The 17,458-nt window shown below is 38.3% G+C and overlaps 1 protein-coding gene and 1 long non-coding RNA gene across 3 annotated transcripts in view; one reads left to right on the top strand and one right to left on the bottom strand.

Moving 5' to 3' along the window:
- LOC140343731 (uncharacterized) overlaps nucleotides 1-17,458 on the top strand; it is a 554,400-nt gene that overhangs the window by 319,990 nt on the left and 216,952 nt on the right. The gene's annotated exons all lie outside the window — the stretch shown is intronic.
- Nucleotides 1-17,458, bottom strand: part of COL27A1 (collagen type XXVII alpha 1 chain) — a 273,626-nt gene that overhangs the window by 225,641 nt on the left and 30,527 nt on the right. For both annotated transcript variants that reach the window (XM_072430586.1, XM_072430585.1), the window contains exons 3-4: nucleotides 14,349-15,667; nucleotides 2,928-2,981 (exon numbers count right to left, since the gene is read on the bottom strand). In XM_072430586.1, the coding sequence (XP_072286687.1) occupies nucleotides 2,928-2,981; nucleotides 14,349-15,667 (1,373 nt within the window). The remainder of the gene's footprint in view (nucleotides 1-2,927; nucleotides 2,982-14,348; nucleotides 15,668-17,458) is intronic.

Genomic DNA, 17,458 nt, shown 5'->3' with positions numbered 1-17,458 from the left:
TTGTAAGAGCCTGGGCAAAATCAGGAGCCTTACAGGATGACAGTATGATTTGGGTACTGGGTGGCAAGCTGGTATTATCAAAAGAAAATTTGTATAGGTTAGCAGCTATAGTGACACATGGGAAGACCTATGTGTCAACAGGAGGGATGGTACAAAAGATAACAGGAGTATTTTATGCACCAGGTATCTATTCATTCCTAAAAAAATTTTTGTGCTACATGCATGATTTGCGCCAAATACAATCCTGGGAAAGGTACCAAGGTAGAGGGCCGATCTGCCTGGATCCACCTGACCCATTGTAACAAAGCAATAAGGACTCAGGGATCATCTGATGGTGATGTGAATGACAGCAGAAGTGCCGCCTAGAAGAACGATTTCTCGATCGAAGGGGAGCACCACTGTCCACTCCAGTGCAGTGAAAGTAACACGGAGAACCATCAGGTGATCTAGTAAATAAAAGGGAGGTTATTTAGATATGGGTACACCCTTGGATCCAGGCTATTTCAAAATTTTATTGGGCAGAATGGTAATCTGCATGTGGGGAATAGGTTCTCTAATAGGCCTGTCTTAGTGGATAACTGTGGGGGCAGTCCAAGCACAGAATCTTACACCAGTTACTTATACTTTAGATTTCTGTAAAATAGTCAATTGCGGACAGAAGGGAGGTAGGCCCATTCCTTGGAGATGCAATAATAGAAATGCCCCATATGCAGTCAGTCACATCTATGTCTGTGTAACAGACAGTTATTATGGGAATAATTGTGCATGTTGGGAAGCAGCAGGCTGGAATATAGGGGCAATTATACTTGTTATAATAACACTGAGAAAAAAGGAAAAGAGTTTAAGTACTGCACCACAGCAGAGCCAGTTTGCAGCAACTGCACATGGACCACACAGCAATTTAAAAACCACAGAAATTCATTAGCAGATATTGTGGTTGTGTGGGGACCAGACATTTAGGACAATCCTACCAGCAAACTGGGGAGGTACATGCACCCTGATTACCCTGGTACAACCATTCCTGGTCATGCCAGGTCCTGGTAGAGGATACTGGACTTTTGCCAAACACCATAAGGCAAAAAGGAGCCTCTCGGCAAACAATAATCCAACGTATATAGATGCTATAGGGGTTCCAAGAGGAGTTCCCGATAAAAATAAGGCCAGAAATCGAATAGCTGCAGGCTTTGAGTCCATTTTTTACTGGGTTTCTATAAATAAGAATGTTGATTGAATGAATTATATATACTATAATCAGCAGCCCTTTGTCAACCAGACTCGGGATGCAATCAAAGGGCCTGCCGAGCAACTAGACACAACATCCCTGATGTCGTCGCAGAACCGAATGGCACTAGATATGTTACTGGCCGAGCGAGGTGGAGTTTGTAAAATGTTTGGTGAAAGTTGTTGTCCCTTTATTCCTAATAACACAGCGCCTGATGGAACGGTGACTGAGGCTTTGAACAGTCTTACGTTGCTTTCCGAGGAGTTGGCAGCCAATGCAGGAATAAACAACTGGATGACCGATTGGTGGAATTCCTGGTTCGGTGGATGGGGGTAGGCAGTTAAAACCACCCTGACAGCCGTTGTGCTATGTATTACCACATTACTCTGTCTAGCTTGCTGTCTGGTACCAGTGATGAAGGGATTAATTTCCAGGATGGTTAACACGGTAGCTAGAGATACAATGTACGAATTGGTTGAGACTGACCCAGAGATTAATAACATAGAAAGTCTTAAGTACTAATAAAAAGTTTCCCGTTAATGATAACCTATGATAAAGTTTCTAAAAGGTCATATGGTTTGATTAATCCTGAACAGGAGGGAAATGTGAATGTATATAGAATATATACTAGCCTTAGGTAAAGTGAGAATTAACTCAAACTATATTATGCTGTTTCAAACTCAGCTATTTGTGTTCTTTACTTTCTGTTTCCAGAGGCCTCTTGGCCTTGCACCTGGTCAAGTGAAACCAGCTGATAAGGAGACCATAGAAGCTGTGCAAGTGGAACCAGCAGATAAGGGGGCCATGGAAACCGTAACCCCCCCCAAGAAAAGTAATGAGAACAAAATATGCAACAGCAGCAAAACAAGTAAAACAATAACTTGTTGTCTTCAGGCAAACTAAAGAAAAGACCAGCCCAGAATTGGATGACCGGTGACGCAAGGAACTGACAAATAAAAAATAGACTCTTTGGCTAAAGTTTTCAGAAACTCCTTTAGACAAGAGGAAGGGACAGTCCCAACCTCTATTGCCTTGTCTGTTGTGAGTTTCCCACGCGTGAATAAAACCTTGATTCTTTTACTATACCTCAGAAGTTGTCATGAATAATTGTCAACTTACCATTGACAGTACCATTGTTAATGCAATGGTTCATTAATATTTGGGTGCTTGGCAAGCTGACAATTATATTAGCTGAGGCTTACAATGTTGCTACACTCTTGGCGGTTCAAAAGCATTGTGTAAAACTTTGAGTTAACCCAATGATCTGCATTACTACTTCCTTGTCATAAGGCACCGGTGGTTGTAGTTTCTGTGAGCTCAGGAGAGATTCAAAAAGTGGGGTATTAAAGGATTTTGTGTGCAAGGTAAAACTTTGTAGGTAGAGTTACCCTTACCCCACCCCCTGAAATAATTTATAAAACCTCTTCCCCAATGTAACCTACTATAGGTAAGATTGTCTTTACACTAAATTGTGATTCCTCATAGACTTCTATGGAGGAATCAGTGTCTTTACTTGCAGGCACAGACACTAGTAAAGAGGATTTTGCCTAGAGGATGTAACATGGTCTAGTCACCTCCTGATCCCTGGCTTATGATTGGACAGTGAAGAAGCAATCATCCATCTGCTCTCTTTTCAGTACATGTAAATACAGAACAGCTTTTTTACTGTAGGATGTAATATGATCTGTGTACTGCATGTACTTACCCGGGGACCTCTTTTCCCAGGTGGTCCAGGTAGCCCAGGAGGACCAGGGGGGCCCTATGAAGTTAAAAAAATACACATTAATACAAAAGGAATGCAATATATTTGTTGTAAATTAAGTGTTGACCAACCTAATTGTAACAAAAATATCTCAAAGAATTATTTGGCCTGTAACACAACACTCATTGTGAGAGCTATCATCAAAAAGAAAAAAAAGTCTTCCAAAAGCAAAACATAGATTTTTACACACCCTTTTATGCACTTAAAAAACATGTGGTGCTGCATGATGAGTTCACAGTCAACAAAATGTATTGCTTCTTTATGCATGTGTGCATCATTTTCTGTCCAGTCAGCAATAAAAATCATTATGATTTATGAATTATTATCATTAGGATTAAAACCTCGGGCAGACTATCAAAAACAATGTAAATAAAAAGTTTTGTCTAGCATTTGACTTTTAACAGTGAGATGTTCATTAATTCCTGATTCATATTCTTTATGCGAAAAAGAAACTAAAACAACCCTCCCCTATATAAAAAAAACTCTTTTATCCTACAATTCCGATTGGAGAAGAGTTCAAACCCCCTCATGGGGCTATAGCCTCCAGTATTAGGTATTTTTGATTGAATCAGATGCCTACATGCCTTGCTATGCTTCCCGCTATAAGCCAGCCACTGCATAGCTACAGGTGGGTGGAATTACAGTGAACAGTGAGAAACCAGACTTTCAATACATTCAGAAGAATGTAGGATGATAAAAAGCCTTCACAAATGCTTTTGAAAAAAATGAAGTTTGGACTTCCTGACTGCTGCTCAATTGCTTCCTCAGGGGACTCAGAGACTCAAATTCCCTGAAGAAGACATTTTATGTTATACTTGTCAACCTAGCATAGTTGAGATATGTCTATTTGTAACAAGTTTCTATTAAGTAAAGTATTAGATTATTTGTTGCAAAAATGGCTATTTCTCTCTCTTTTCTAATGATTAGTATACCCAGGCTTGGCAATTACATATAACCGTAAAACTAGATTCCTCTTGGTACTTCACTGTCTCTTGGTTATCTCAAATGCAAAACTATTTGAAGCACTATACTGTAACCAAATGACCACCTCAATGAAAACTAAACTGAAAATGTACTACTGATTTTTTAATTGTGTAATCAATAACTGTCAATGTGGGTCCTTAAAGTTGTAATTTAAAGGTACAAAATGCAGATGGAAGAAAGAGTTGGCCACGTAAAAGCGAGAACATCAGGATTCTTATTTAAAAAAATGCATGACCTGCAGTAATGGCAGTTCAAATCTAATCAGTTGAGTGTGAAAGCTTGCAGGTTTGTTTGGTGGCATATTGTGAAACTTTGTAACCAAAGTGTTTTATAGAAACAATAGACTAGGCATAGTAGAAAACCTGTTTTTGTTGCATTTGTTCCTTTTTGTCTGCCCAAAGACTAAAGAGGAACTTTTAGCCAACCCAAGCCTTCATGTTTAGAAAAATGTTGATGATGGCAAAAGGTAGGAGAAGGCAAGAGAATCATAATGAGATCAGTATGGCTATTCCCTTTCAATGTTCAACCAGGCTGGAGCTGGTCCTTTACCGGGGCTTGCTTACCTTAACTGCACTTTATAGAAATGAAGACACTGACAGTACATTCTGTACCACAAATCTGGTTGAACAAAATTACAAATGTTTTGGCAAGTAAACAATTCCCATGTAAGCATTCCAAATGTGAGTTTATTTGTCTGGCTGAATCTTTACTTTAAACTTTGATACATGAAGCCAAATGTATTTCTTCAATAAACAATGGAGATAAGATGTAGAAAGCTTCACTTGCTGACCAATTATTCTGGTAATGTATTAGGCTCAATTCCTCATGGTGCTTGTCAAGAAAATTACTGGGCACAACCAACATCTCAGCATTTCCCAATGTGTGAATGTTTTTACCTTCCAAAGTGAGAGGTGGTGAGCAGAGAAATTGGAGATGTGGTGAGTATAATGTGTGTGTGGATGTTCTGCAGTGGAAATATTTTATATGACATATGTATTTAATACACACCACCTGCAACTTGGAAGGTACTACACTCTCAGAATGATGGCTGCATTAAACAGTTTACTTATCTTCATACACAGAATGTGTATATGACTTTAATAACCCATCTTGTTCTGTCCTTTGAAACGGTCACTATTTCCCACCACTGCATATCTCCCCTCCTATTGGGTTGTAATTCCCCCATCTACTAAATTGTAAGCTCTTTGGGGCAGGGTCCTCTCCTCCAGTATCACTGTCTGTATTCGTTTGTCATTTGAAAAACCTAATGTACAGTGCTGCGTAATATGTTGGCGCTATATAAATCCTGTTTATTATATAATAATAATAATTAATATTACATTTGCACATGGGTGAACATAATAGAAAGAGATAAAAACACAGCTTCTACTTTTCACGCTTGACCTGCACACAGATGCAGATGTAGGTCACTCACAAGAATCAGTACCAAGAAAATGTTGGTAAATACAATGATGCACTCCAAGAAAAAAAGATCATTTGTTTTTTTATAGATTAAGTTTTTTGTGCTTTCAAAACTATGTAATAGTTGGCTATATGCAAGTTTTTGGCAACTTGCAGAGCAGAGTAGGAACTGGCCATACAGGAATTACTGATTCAGGTAGTCAGCTCAAAAATGTATTGCAATACTGTATATGAAAACCGAGAGTCCCTGTATTATGCAAGTTAGCAGCTGTAGACAGTTAAAGTGTTAACACGTGGTCACATCCCCCTAGCACCTGATGTCATTATATATACATATAAGCGTACAATCTAATGCCCAACCACACTGACATAATTGAACACATAGGTAGCTATTAATATTAAGAAAGCGATTATGCTGTAAGGATGATTTGGGTTGTAGAAAGTAGAAGCTCATGGGAGGTAACCTCATCAGGAAAAATAAACAGACCTCATGTAGCTGGTGATTTTGGTAGGGATGTAATCTAGGATTTAAAAATGCAATACCCCTATAGTTACAAAACAGGGACAATTTTGGAAGTTTTATTTTATTTTGTTAAAAAACAGTCCTCAGATGGTGTTTAGGCATTACTTTTTTGTTTTCAGGTCCCCCCCTAATATTTTTACCTGGTATTCTGGTGAATACTATACAAACTTTCTATCCCTGGATCACAATATTACTTGTATCTACAGAGGTTAGACTTTAAACAAGTCTGCTTTTGTTCATATCTTTCACACATTCAGGATGAGATGATACATAGTTTAATAGTAGCACAAAAGATAAGATTGATTTTGCTGTTTGCTCAGCTAACAGGAAGTGAAAAGGACACACTACTTCTCTGGCAGGATGTATACATATTTTCTTTACCTGTTGAAAATGTTCTTATTCTGAACAATTTAAACTAACACAGCCGCCACATCTAAGGACTAGTATGCTGAACAATATAACATTTTTGGTTTGGGGATTAGATATCTTTAAAAGGAATAATCTCACATCACTGAAGTCACTGCTTAATTTATTCATCCTCTACATACCAGCTGAGATGTCAGATAAGGCACACTAGGAGAGCCTTCAATGGAGGCCAAACAAGTACCATGATCCCAAATAAAGTTAAATAAATGTTGAATTATGAGTAAACAGCTCTGTTTCTATGAGGATTTATGTTTTAGGATTAAACATTTGAAAGGGTTGTGATTCTTTCCTTCGAGTGATCAGGCATGTTGGAGGAAGAAGATCAGGGACAAGAAAATTAATGTTAGCTATAACATGAGTGAGAAAAGTGTAACAGAAAAAAAAGTGAAAAAAAGAAAAGAGAAACAGGTGTTAAAAAAAACTATCAGAGAGTTACTTATCCCTATTTGAGGAAACCCTTGAATTCCTCCAGAGGTTGCTAGGGGTTCTGCAAGGCAGTGGTCCCTAACCTTTCTGACAGCAGGGCCCAGTAACATAGAATAACATTTTGCCATGGCCTGATATATGTACAGCTTACACTACTGCTATTTTCAGCAGCTCTGCAGTCAGCACACTAGCTAGGAAAAGCAGAGTAGTGTAAGAGAGCTGGTGTCGTGTCAGGGGGCAGAGTTGCTGGGAATGACAGGGAAGTGTAAGCCTTACATACATTGCTCTGCCATTCTGAGCAGCTCCTGTGTAAGCAGTGTGAGGAGAGCCACCCGCACTGCCGTTTGCTTGTGCTCCTGCTGTCACACTGTCACTAGCTTTGGAGCAGTGTAAGGAGGGCAAAGATCTTTTTCAACAACAATTATTGAACTGACACCAATGATCTTTTTGGTTATCTCTAAGGGTCACATTCTTCCCACTGTCCAGCAATGTAAAAGACATTCTTCCTACGGGCCACCATGGTATTATACAGTGAGCTGTGGATAGAATAATTAAAAAGGGGTTCCCTTATACCTGAAGATTATTTTAAGGGTGCCCCCAAGTTAAAAGAGCTTGAGAAATGTTTATTATCTTGATAGGTCTGCAGTGCAGGTAGCATTGAAGCAAAAACTCCAGACAGACAATGGCATACTCAATACTCACTCATAAAAGAATCCCTTAAAAAAAAGTTTGGTCTTACTTTTCAATCTTTGGTTGTAGTAAACATTTTAGACCTACATTTCACCACAAAAAACAGCATCATAAACTACCTAAGTTGAAATCCAAAAAAAACAGTTGAATATACATATGCATACTATCCTATCTACCAAATGGTTTGTAGTTTTGCCCTGCAACCTATATTAACACTCATAAAACTTTATCGTTAATCAGAGTCAGGAAAGTGAACACTTCTTCTGTTAGGTACAAAAAGAGGTGTGATTTCCCATAAATGAACCATAAAACGACAGTAGCACACTGAAAGGAGGATGAAAAGGCACCAATAAGACAAATCTAGGTACCTATACTTTGCTGTGTACCAAAAAGCTCAGGTTGGCATGATAACACATCCTTGATGTATGTCCCTAAGGGCCAGTTCAGACACATGGTGAGGGACACGGTTCTGCTGCAGGATGAATCCCAATTTCATCTGCGGATGGATAATTTCTTTGCAGGTAGCTGATCATAGTGACAAATCGCTTTTGGTCATGTGGTTGCTGTTTGAAAATTTGCACTGCAGCTGCAGCTACAGCTACATGCAAAACTGGCTACTTACATAGCAGGTTGGGCAAATATCAGCACATTTCTGTGCCCCTGGGAGCAACCAACTGCACAATTTCACACCATGGCGTGAAAGGAACCTAACTCTCAGGGTTTACAGGATGTGTGTTTAATGATGTTAAGCATCACTGAACCAGGAAGAACACTGGATCACAGAGGTGGATGCAATGGCAAAGCTCTGGAAGGTAGTACAAACATTTTATTATTATTATTTTGCGTTTAGTTAACTGAAAATAAAAACAACATTTTGGAATCGTCACAATGGTAGCCATAGGTTATAAAGCGGCATTGTTGATACATTTTCATATCTAACTTCTTAGCCTTACATCTTGTGAAATATCTGGAGACCACACAATGCGAGTACAGAAACAAGGAGGTGCAGGATAATGAGATTATCAGTTTCCAGGCTCCAGAGCGAGTCCCACAAAAATTGGCAACTATTTTCCCGCTCATAAATGATGCATCTGGAGATCTTCACAAGTGACCTGGATAACAGAGCTGTGCAACATTCCAGAAGCCGTGCTTATATATGAGGCTATGAGCCTCGCAACACATTAATAAAGATTGTGCTCTCTGAGAGAGAGGAAAATACAAGGGATTTCCCTGGAATTAATGTTCACAGCTGAACAACTGACAAAAAAGAGATTGCTTGCTTGGGACAAGGAGGAAATTAGCTGTCATCTCATCAGTATAGGCTGCCAGTAATGTGTGTATGACTCACTGCCTGTTCCACTGTGCCCAACTGTGCTCCATTCTGTAAACTGAAAACATACTATGGCTGCACCTGGGCTGATGGTGCTGTCAGAGAATTGGTCCCCCAGCTCTTGGCAACAATAAATTCATACATTTCCATATAATGCAAGGCTGCGTATGTGGACTAGTGCAAGATAAAATATAAAACCCAGCTTGCTTTATAACACAAGGTTAATAGGCATGTTCTATATTTTGTTTCTATGTTCTATGTATATGATTTTCCCACTCCATGAATTAATATATAATGAACATTGAAATCACCTAACCACCACACCTGTATGAGCTTGTTGGCTGTCCCATTCCAAAAATGTTCTTTCAAATTCTGTTGCCCCCTCCTCTCCTTTACAGCAAGAACAGTCTCTATCTTTCTGGAAAATAATTCAACAACATTTTGGAATGTTTGCCCATTTAGTCGAAGGATTATTTATGAGGTCAGGTACCTATTCTGAATGAGAAAAGCTAGTTAGCAATCAGTGCTCCTATTTATCCAAAGGTTAATTAGTAGGGTTACTGGGGTTACTGAGTCCTGAGGCTATGTGCAGCCTTTCAAGTTCCTGCACACCAACTCTTTCTAGAGCTGTCTTTGTGCAACTGAACTAATTAATGTAAAGAGGTGTATTTGGGTATCTAGTGTATAAATGAACAGCACAGCACACACATTTATCAGATGGCAAAGGATTCCCAGCCCAGTATGTTAGATACAACAGCTGAAGAAGTGAAAAAGAACACAGACCACCACCCTTCGTCCGGAAAGATTACTGGATAATATTTTACAACTGAAAACACAGGTCAACAAAAAAATTAGTTTTGATAATCATCAGAAATCATAGCAAACTTTTAGAAATGCTTAGAGTATGATTTGCTTGTGTACTCTTTGTACTCTTTGTCTGGATTGTCCCATCTAGCAGTAGTCAGCCATCATACCAGAAACCTTGATAGCGGTGCTCCATTAACTGAATCTCCTGGTGAAAACGTTCTCCTTGTTTGTCACTCACCATATAAGGATTTTCCCGGAGAAATTCTAGATGCGAGTGCAAGAAATTTATTTTTAAGGACATACGACAACCCAGTTTCTGGTATGAATCAGCAGATTCTATACTCCTTCCTTGTATGCAGGAGACTTATGGTTGCCCAGGAAATTTTCACACAACTACTTGAATGCATCCCAAGCTTCTAGCTCAGCTGCTGGGAGAGATTGTTTGAAAACATCATCCTGCAAAACAGACTTGATCTGTGACCCTATAAATATCCCTTCCTTCGTTTTGCAGTGGATATGTTTGGAAACTTCTCAACAAGGTACTGAAAACCCATGGAGTTTGATTTACCCATGGCCTTTACAAGGTTCTTCATAAAGCCTAACTTGATATGGAGAGGTAGCAGAAATATTTTATGTGGATCTCTTGGTAGCCAATCAAGCTTGACATAATAGTCTCCCATAGATGGGCTGTCCCAGGGGCATAGGAAACAGCAATATTTTGTGAATCCTCCTTGCATTCCCATCAGCAAGCCAATGACCTTTAGATCTCCACAGATGTTCCAATGGTGTGTTTTATACTGGATTGCTTCAAGTAGTAACTTCATGTTGTCATGGGACTCCTTTAGGTTAATAGAATGGCCAATTGGTAAACGTTGTTTGGAATTACCATTATGCAGTAAGACTGCTTTCAAGCTTCTTTTAGAGGAATCTATGAGGATACGCCATTCAGATGGAACATGCTCTTGTGACAAACTGGTAAAGAGTGCGTTTATATAATTTTATATTTACATTTATAACAGTAACACAGTGAGCCATCACTTACGAAGAACGTTCTCAAGTTATGATTTCATTTTCTGTAGTGAGTTACAGTTACACCCTTTGCAAGCAAGTGCTTCTGTTTAAGCCTTGAAGCAAGAAGTTCTGCTTTGTCTTTGGAGAGATTTAAATCATGAACGAGATCATTCAGCTCAGCTTGTGTAAAGGTCTCTGGTTCTGAATCTTCATCAGCCAAGTAGTCAGGATCAGATGATACGGGGTTGTAACTGGCTGCAACTCCAGCGCATTCCTCATCACCTTCAGAAGCAAGTCCATCATGTGGCGGTAACGGAACTGGCAATGAATCATCATGGGGAACAAGGCCTAATTGCAGAATCGAGGCTGGTATATACATACTTGTGCTTTACCTGAGAATCCACCTTTGATGCTGCAAAAATAGCAGTCGATTAGATGGTCTCGTGATTGTCTCCACTCCATCAGGATTGCAAATGGCATTGTTGCTTTACGCCCATTTTGCCAGTCACGCAGTCCATTGGAACAACTTTTACAGATGACATGTGGAGCCCAAGATTTATCCTGGTCACCAAGTGAACAGCCGAAATATAATTTGTATATCTTTTTATGTTCTGTGGTAATTTGGCGATGCTGTGCTTTCGTCGTGAATGAACCACAAACGTAACAAGAACTGTCTGGATCATCAAGGCAATTTCTAGGCATGATGACAAATGCAATCAATCACAGTTAGTGTGGTCTCTAACCTTAAAAAAAGAAAACTGTCATTTAATGTTGTAATATGTTAAGGCTATTTATAACGTATTTCATACAATATATAATTAGCTGCTTCACAAAAACTAGATGTGCTAGAGAAAAACTAAACACATGTTTGAAATCAGCATAAAAATACTACAAAGCCCACATAAAATTATATCTGATGAAAATGACATGTTGACCTGTGAAATCATTAGTCCTAATCATAATAAATACAAAAAAAAAATGCACAATACTATACATTTCCCTATCTTGGGATAAGTACAGAGGTATTCTTTGCTGAACTGCCTCTGAAAACCTTAGTTACCTGGCTGTGTTTACATGAGCATTAACCACCTGGGCGTTTCAAAAAAGTTTGAAACACACAATCTTGTAAAAAAAAAAGAATAATAATTTACTTTTAATAAAATTAAATAAAAAACACAAAAATCAGCTTAAACAAGAACACATAAATAAATCAAAAATACTGAAAATGCAAATTTGGTAAATTTTAAAACAGAGTCCAGCGTCACATACCTATAGACAAAACCACACAAATATATTTTGTATTATTTTGTATTGGATTGGATACAGGACTTTGTATTGAATCCACTCCAAAATATTTGAATTTCCCGCTACGACTCCCATCGAAGGGCGCACGCACCGACATCATCAGGAATCGCCGAGGGATGCGTACGCGAACGCCGGTTGTTCTAATTCTTTCCGAACTTCCGTACTTCCATGCAAAAAGTGTAAATTTTTTGCATGGAAATTTATTTTAGATTGTAGGCTATAATTCACCGAATTACTCAATAATTACTTATAATTCACCGAATTACCGCATAACTCACCGAAATTTGTCCAAAATTTTATAAATTTAATAATAATTTTTTTTTTTATAAAACATAAAAAAAAAAAACTTTAAAAAAAAAATAGTGTATAATGTAATGTAATTGTACAGTAGCTTATATAATATATATATAATGCAATTATATATATATTATATAAAGATTTCTTTGTATTGGACTCGATACAGCTTTTTTGTATTGAGCTCAATACAAAGTTATTTGAATTTCCTGCCTCCCGCACCAACGCATGCAGCGACGTCACCAGGAAACCCCGGAGAAGAAGGAAGAGAGAAGACGTGTCCGGAGGAGCTGCGGGGACCGGGTAAGTATATTCTTTCAGTTGTAATCCGATTGTCATACAATGTATGACAATCGGATTGTAATATAACGTTTGTTAAACCCGAGCTTTTGTCAGGTGGTTAAACACTTTTTGCAAGTGTTTTTACCCCGAACCAAGGTCGGGTTTAACAGCCAAGGTGCATTTATTCCTGTTGTGCCCATCCCCACTAAACTTAACTACTTCTCTTCCCTAGATGCATACTTAACATGCAATGTCCCTCAGACCAAAAGTGTTTGCAGAACACCTGTGTAGTAGCTCCTTTTAAACTTCCTTATGGCTGTGTCCAAAATTAAAGTCTCACCCTTTTACATAAATTTTTTTTGCTGTTTGTGTCCATTTTGTAAATTCCTGCACATCCAATAAGACCACAATAAAGCCCTCATACATTTCAGACCCCAGACTTTAAGATTCCTGGAAGTTCTCATGAGTTCACAGGATATGTACCAACAGTAGGAGTGTAAGGTTGACCTTATCATGGCTTTCATTAAATAAGTAGGCTAGAAGTGCGTTTTGACCTATGCCCTCTGTAATGGACGTCTGGAATCACAAAGCTTCTTCATATTATCAACACTTTGGATTTTTGTCTAAATTTAATTTTAATTATATGCCAAATTTGAAAGGTGAATCATTGATTTATTCAGTGTCAGTGATTCCTAGATACTACATTACTGATTGGTAACTACATCCATTTATTTTAGTGTAAATTCCTAATTTGCATGTGTTACCATTCATTCTCTGAAGTGTGCAATGCAAATTGTTATGACTCCTGGTACTACCATGAACAGTTGAGGTAAAATAGATACCTAAGAATAGATACCAGTACCTAAAAATAGATCTCAACACATAGACAACTAAATTTATGCCATGTATTACTTTTAAGACACCAGGTTGCTATACTAACTGCTGCAAACCCAGCCTTATAGATGACAGGTTTTAGCAAGAAAAGTAGAAACACTACATTAGTTATATTTTTAGAGTGATGACTGATCTCTACAAATGATGTTCTCTACATAAGGTTGTTCCATGTCTTCAGAGCAGGCCTTACATACATAAACAGTCATGCTTGAATTTATCACATGGCTAGCATATGGCATGCACTGATAAATCCCAGCAGACAGTTAGTTGAGGATGTTAAATAAATAGCTAATCATAACTTTATAGAGACTTTTCTGTTGTAGAAAGTCATATTGACAATATGACATATTGACAATGATAGCTGAATGAATGTTGGATCCTGTAAAGTCATAAAATGTATGCATTAAGTAACAAACGTATGCTTTATACCAATATATACTACTAATAAGAATATAATAATTTAGAAGTTTTAAAAGAATCATTTCTACTTAGGAAATGGTAAGGAGGTGGGCTGAAACAGACTAACACTAAAGAAACAATGAGTATTCCTAAAAAAAGAAAAGTGTCATTTCAATGTAATAATAGTGTTGTCACATACTGTAGTTTCAGTTGTAGTCATTCTGTAGCACATTCTACATGTCATGTTCAGTATACTCTATGCTCAAAATACAGCTATGATTAAAACATGTTGGAATTTAAACATAACATCCACATTTTTATAGCTATTGTAACTAAATCTAGATCCAAAACGTATTATATATTTTGTAAAGGATAGTTAAAAAAGCTGTAAGTTCTTTCCAATTTATATTTTAACCTCTATTCTTAAAGATTTGGTTTCTATTCCTGTTCTGGTGGCCACTCAAAATATTGGATTTATCAGTCGTTCAAACACCACCCAAAAAAAGTTTTGTCTTTAGATATACTTCAATACTAAAAGAAATACACTAAAGAAAACATTGATTTCACTTACAGGGGCACCTTGATCTCCCTTAGGTCCAGGAGGTCCGATCAAATACAGAAAAGCAGTTGGGTCAAGCCACAGATAATCGGGAGTAAATGGTAGGCTGGTAATGGTTGGCATTGATGAATAAATGGTCCCAGAGGCTGGTTTGGTGTAGAGGCCTGAGGATGTGGTTGATTTGACATTGAGGTTCATGAAAGTTTGATTCTTTTGGAAAGGAGAACTAGCCCTTTTCTTAGCTGCTTGCTTTGGAGTAGTGGTGTTTACACTCCTTGGACTTGCCGTGCTCTTAACCTGCTTGGAGGAAGGAGACCTTGCTAAAGGCTTAATGGTTGTTTTTTTGTATTTCTTGGTTACTTTCTCTGGCTGTGACTTCTTTGTGCTGTTCTTGCTGGGAGGGGTACTGTGTTTTGTTACGGGTGGCTGAGGCTGTCCTGGAGCAATAGCAGAGGCATGAGATATCCTAAGCGCAATGGTGGAAGTCCTGGCAGAGACACTTGATAAGAGCGGAGTTCTGTGAGGGGCTGGATATGTCACAGTAGGCAAAGTTGGGGCTTTGGTAGTTAACTTCACTGAAGGAGTCCTGGCTTTGCTTGTGGTTGTCAAGTTTGTTTTGACTGACTGAAGAGAAGCGGTGGTAAGATTGCCCAGAGATTTCAAGATGATCTCCGTGTTTAGAGACAAACTGGCTTCTTGGGGTAGCAGTGGAATCAGGGGTGGTAGGTTCGGTCGGTAGGTATCCACTTGTCTGCACTGCTTTTTAAGATATTTACAGTAATTATGAGCTGCCTTGGCGGGAGGATAAATATCAAACTGGCAAATAGCACCTTCAAATTGTATTGATTGCTGGTTGAGTTTTCCCAGCATGAAAATCCCATCAGAATGCAATGTGTCATCTTTCTTTATATGCAAACTGGCATTTACTCTTTGCTTCCCACAAGAAGTATACAGAGTCACCTTTTGACCTTGAATACCAATGGCTATATTGTGCCACTGGCCATCATGGACATTGTAATCAAAATATACAGACTGCTTGTGACCCATATAAACTATCATTTTGCCCGGGATGAACTGCAACCCGAGCTCAAGTTTTTTCTTTTTGCTTCGGACCGCAAATAAGAATGCATTGTTAATGCGGTGAGAGCACAGGCTCAGCACCAAAGTGAGATCCGTTCCTAAGCTAGATGGAATGACAGCATGAACAGGAGCTACAACATGCGCTCGCTGCGTCAAAATGACTCCCAACCCAATTGGTATGACCCCTTCGGGAACTGAGCGGCTGGCTGGCTTGCTTCCCATGAGGCCCAGCTTCTGAAGAACGTCCACATCTGAAACCCAAAACCAAAAATAGGTTAGGACCACATTCAGTGAACGTAGAAACAAAACAAATTAAAAGAACAGAGAGGATTCTCAGACACAGAGTCACACATTCCTATGGTGCATCTTGCCAAATGACTGACAAACGGGTGCAATTTCTTTTGCCCCTTAACTAAAACCAGTTCAAGAGTAGTATTAGCCCTCAGCAAGATTTTAGCCTTCCATTACCCTAAAAGTCTAGATGCCAGTCACGTAAAAGAATTAAAAAAAAAAAAAAAAAGTATGAGACTGAAATGGACATTTTGGTACTGTTTATTGTTGAAGTGAGATGTCTCCTCATTAAAGCTGTTTCAGTCTCTCACTGTTTTGTGTGACTTGTTCAAATGGTGTTGTGCTATTTTCCAAAAAAAAAGGAAAAAGATAACTCAAAACTTATTACTATATGTCATAGTATACTAGACACTAACACTATACCATTATCTTTAGAAAAAATATTGTATAAAAAATACAACCAGTTTACATCATTTTTATATGCTTTTCCAGCAATGGCACAAAAAACCTGATAATCTTAAGGGGGGGGGGGGGGGAATGGAGAGCACTACTACATTATGGAGCAGATTTTTTCCTGGTTCCAGTACATTTTCTACACTTACCTGAGTGTTAATGCTGGGGAGGTCACAAATTCAGAATAAACCTGATTACATGTACACCCTTTCATATTTTTGTCTACACAAAAGTCAATATTTTTTTTCATGTGTTGCATTTTTCCTTTGTGTTTCCTGCAAGCTTTTTCCAAAGGAGGAGACTAACGCTGAGTGTTGTTTCATGCACCCAAGCACCGGTATGATGAGTTTGCAGACGGTAATGTTGATGTGTTGTGATGTTACACTGTTGAAAACGTATCAAAAGCACAATGATATCTGTCATTGATGGTATTAGAAAAGCACTTTTTCAACGAAAGGGGTTATTAGTTTTATGTTGCAGATGTTGTTCAGTGGGGTACCCCTTTAAATGTAACCACATATGTTGGGAATGATCTAATTACAAAACAATCTTCAGTACCAGGAGACAGAGCTCAGTGTGATATTTCGGAGATGAAAGTGAGGATTACTGTGAGATTCTCCTAGAATCAGTCCCTGCTTGTCACCAGACTTATTAGGCTACATACACTTTACAACTAATAAAACATGACATTTTATGTCAGCTTTAAGAACAAATCATCTTGAGTTCTGTAGCTTGATTGATGTTCAGAGGATGTGGGTTTTTAAAGAGAAATATGAGTCACTTTCACATTTGTGCTTCCCGAATTGTAATGCAGACACATGGGGTATTCATTTACTCATCTACACAATGGTTGGGTCATTCTGCCATAGAGAAGACAAAAAAAACAACAAAAAAATCCCTGGAAGGCCTGGGTCTGCTTCTGAACAGAATAAAACCTAGTGATTAAACATCAATGTCACAAATAATTAAATATCCTTGTTTCATATCTAGATTCAAGCAACATCATATGGAATTATAAGCATATGCGTTTTGAGCCTCACAAAATCTAATATTAATACTTCACAAGTACAGTATGAGTATCTTTAGGGATGCACTGCAACACTTGTTCTGGTTCATACAGAACTAATTTTCAATGACTGACACCTTTTTCAACACAGAAACTGTCAGAATGTTCAGAGGATATGTACACCATATCAGTGACTATGAAAATCTTTATACAATTCTGGGTACCATAGCAAAGGCCCATTTGTATAGGTTCAATAGGAGTGAGCAGTATGTCTGAAAGGTTAATGCTTAAT

Source organism: Pyxicephalus adspersus, chromosome Z (genome assembly GCF_032062135.1).
Source record: "Pyxicephalus adspersus chromosome Z, UCB_Pads_2.0, whole genome shotgun sequence".
Taxonomy (NCBI): Eukaryota; Metazoa; Chordata; class Amphibia; order Anura; family Pyxicephalidae; genus Pyxicephalus; species Pyxicephalus adspersus.
Note: the sequence above shows the minus strand (reverse complement) of the source record. Positions and strands in the feature narration are given on the sequence as shown.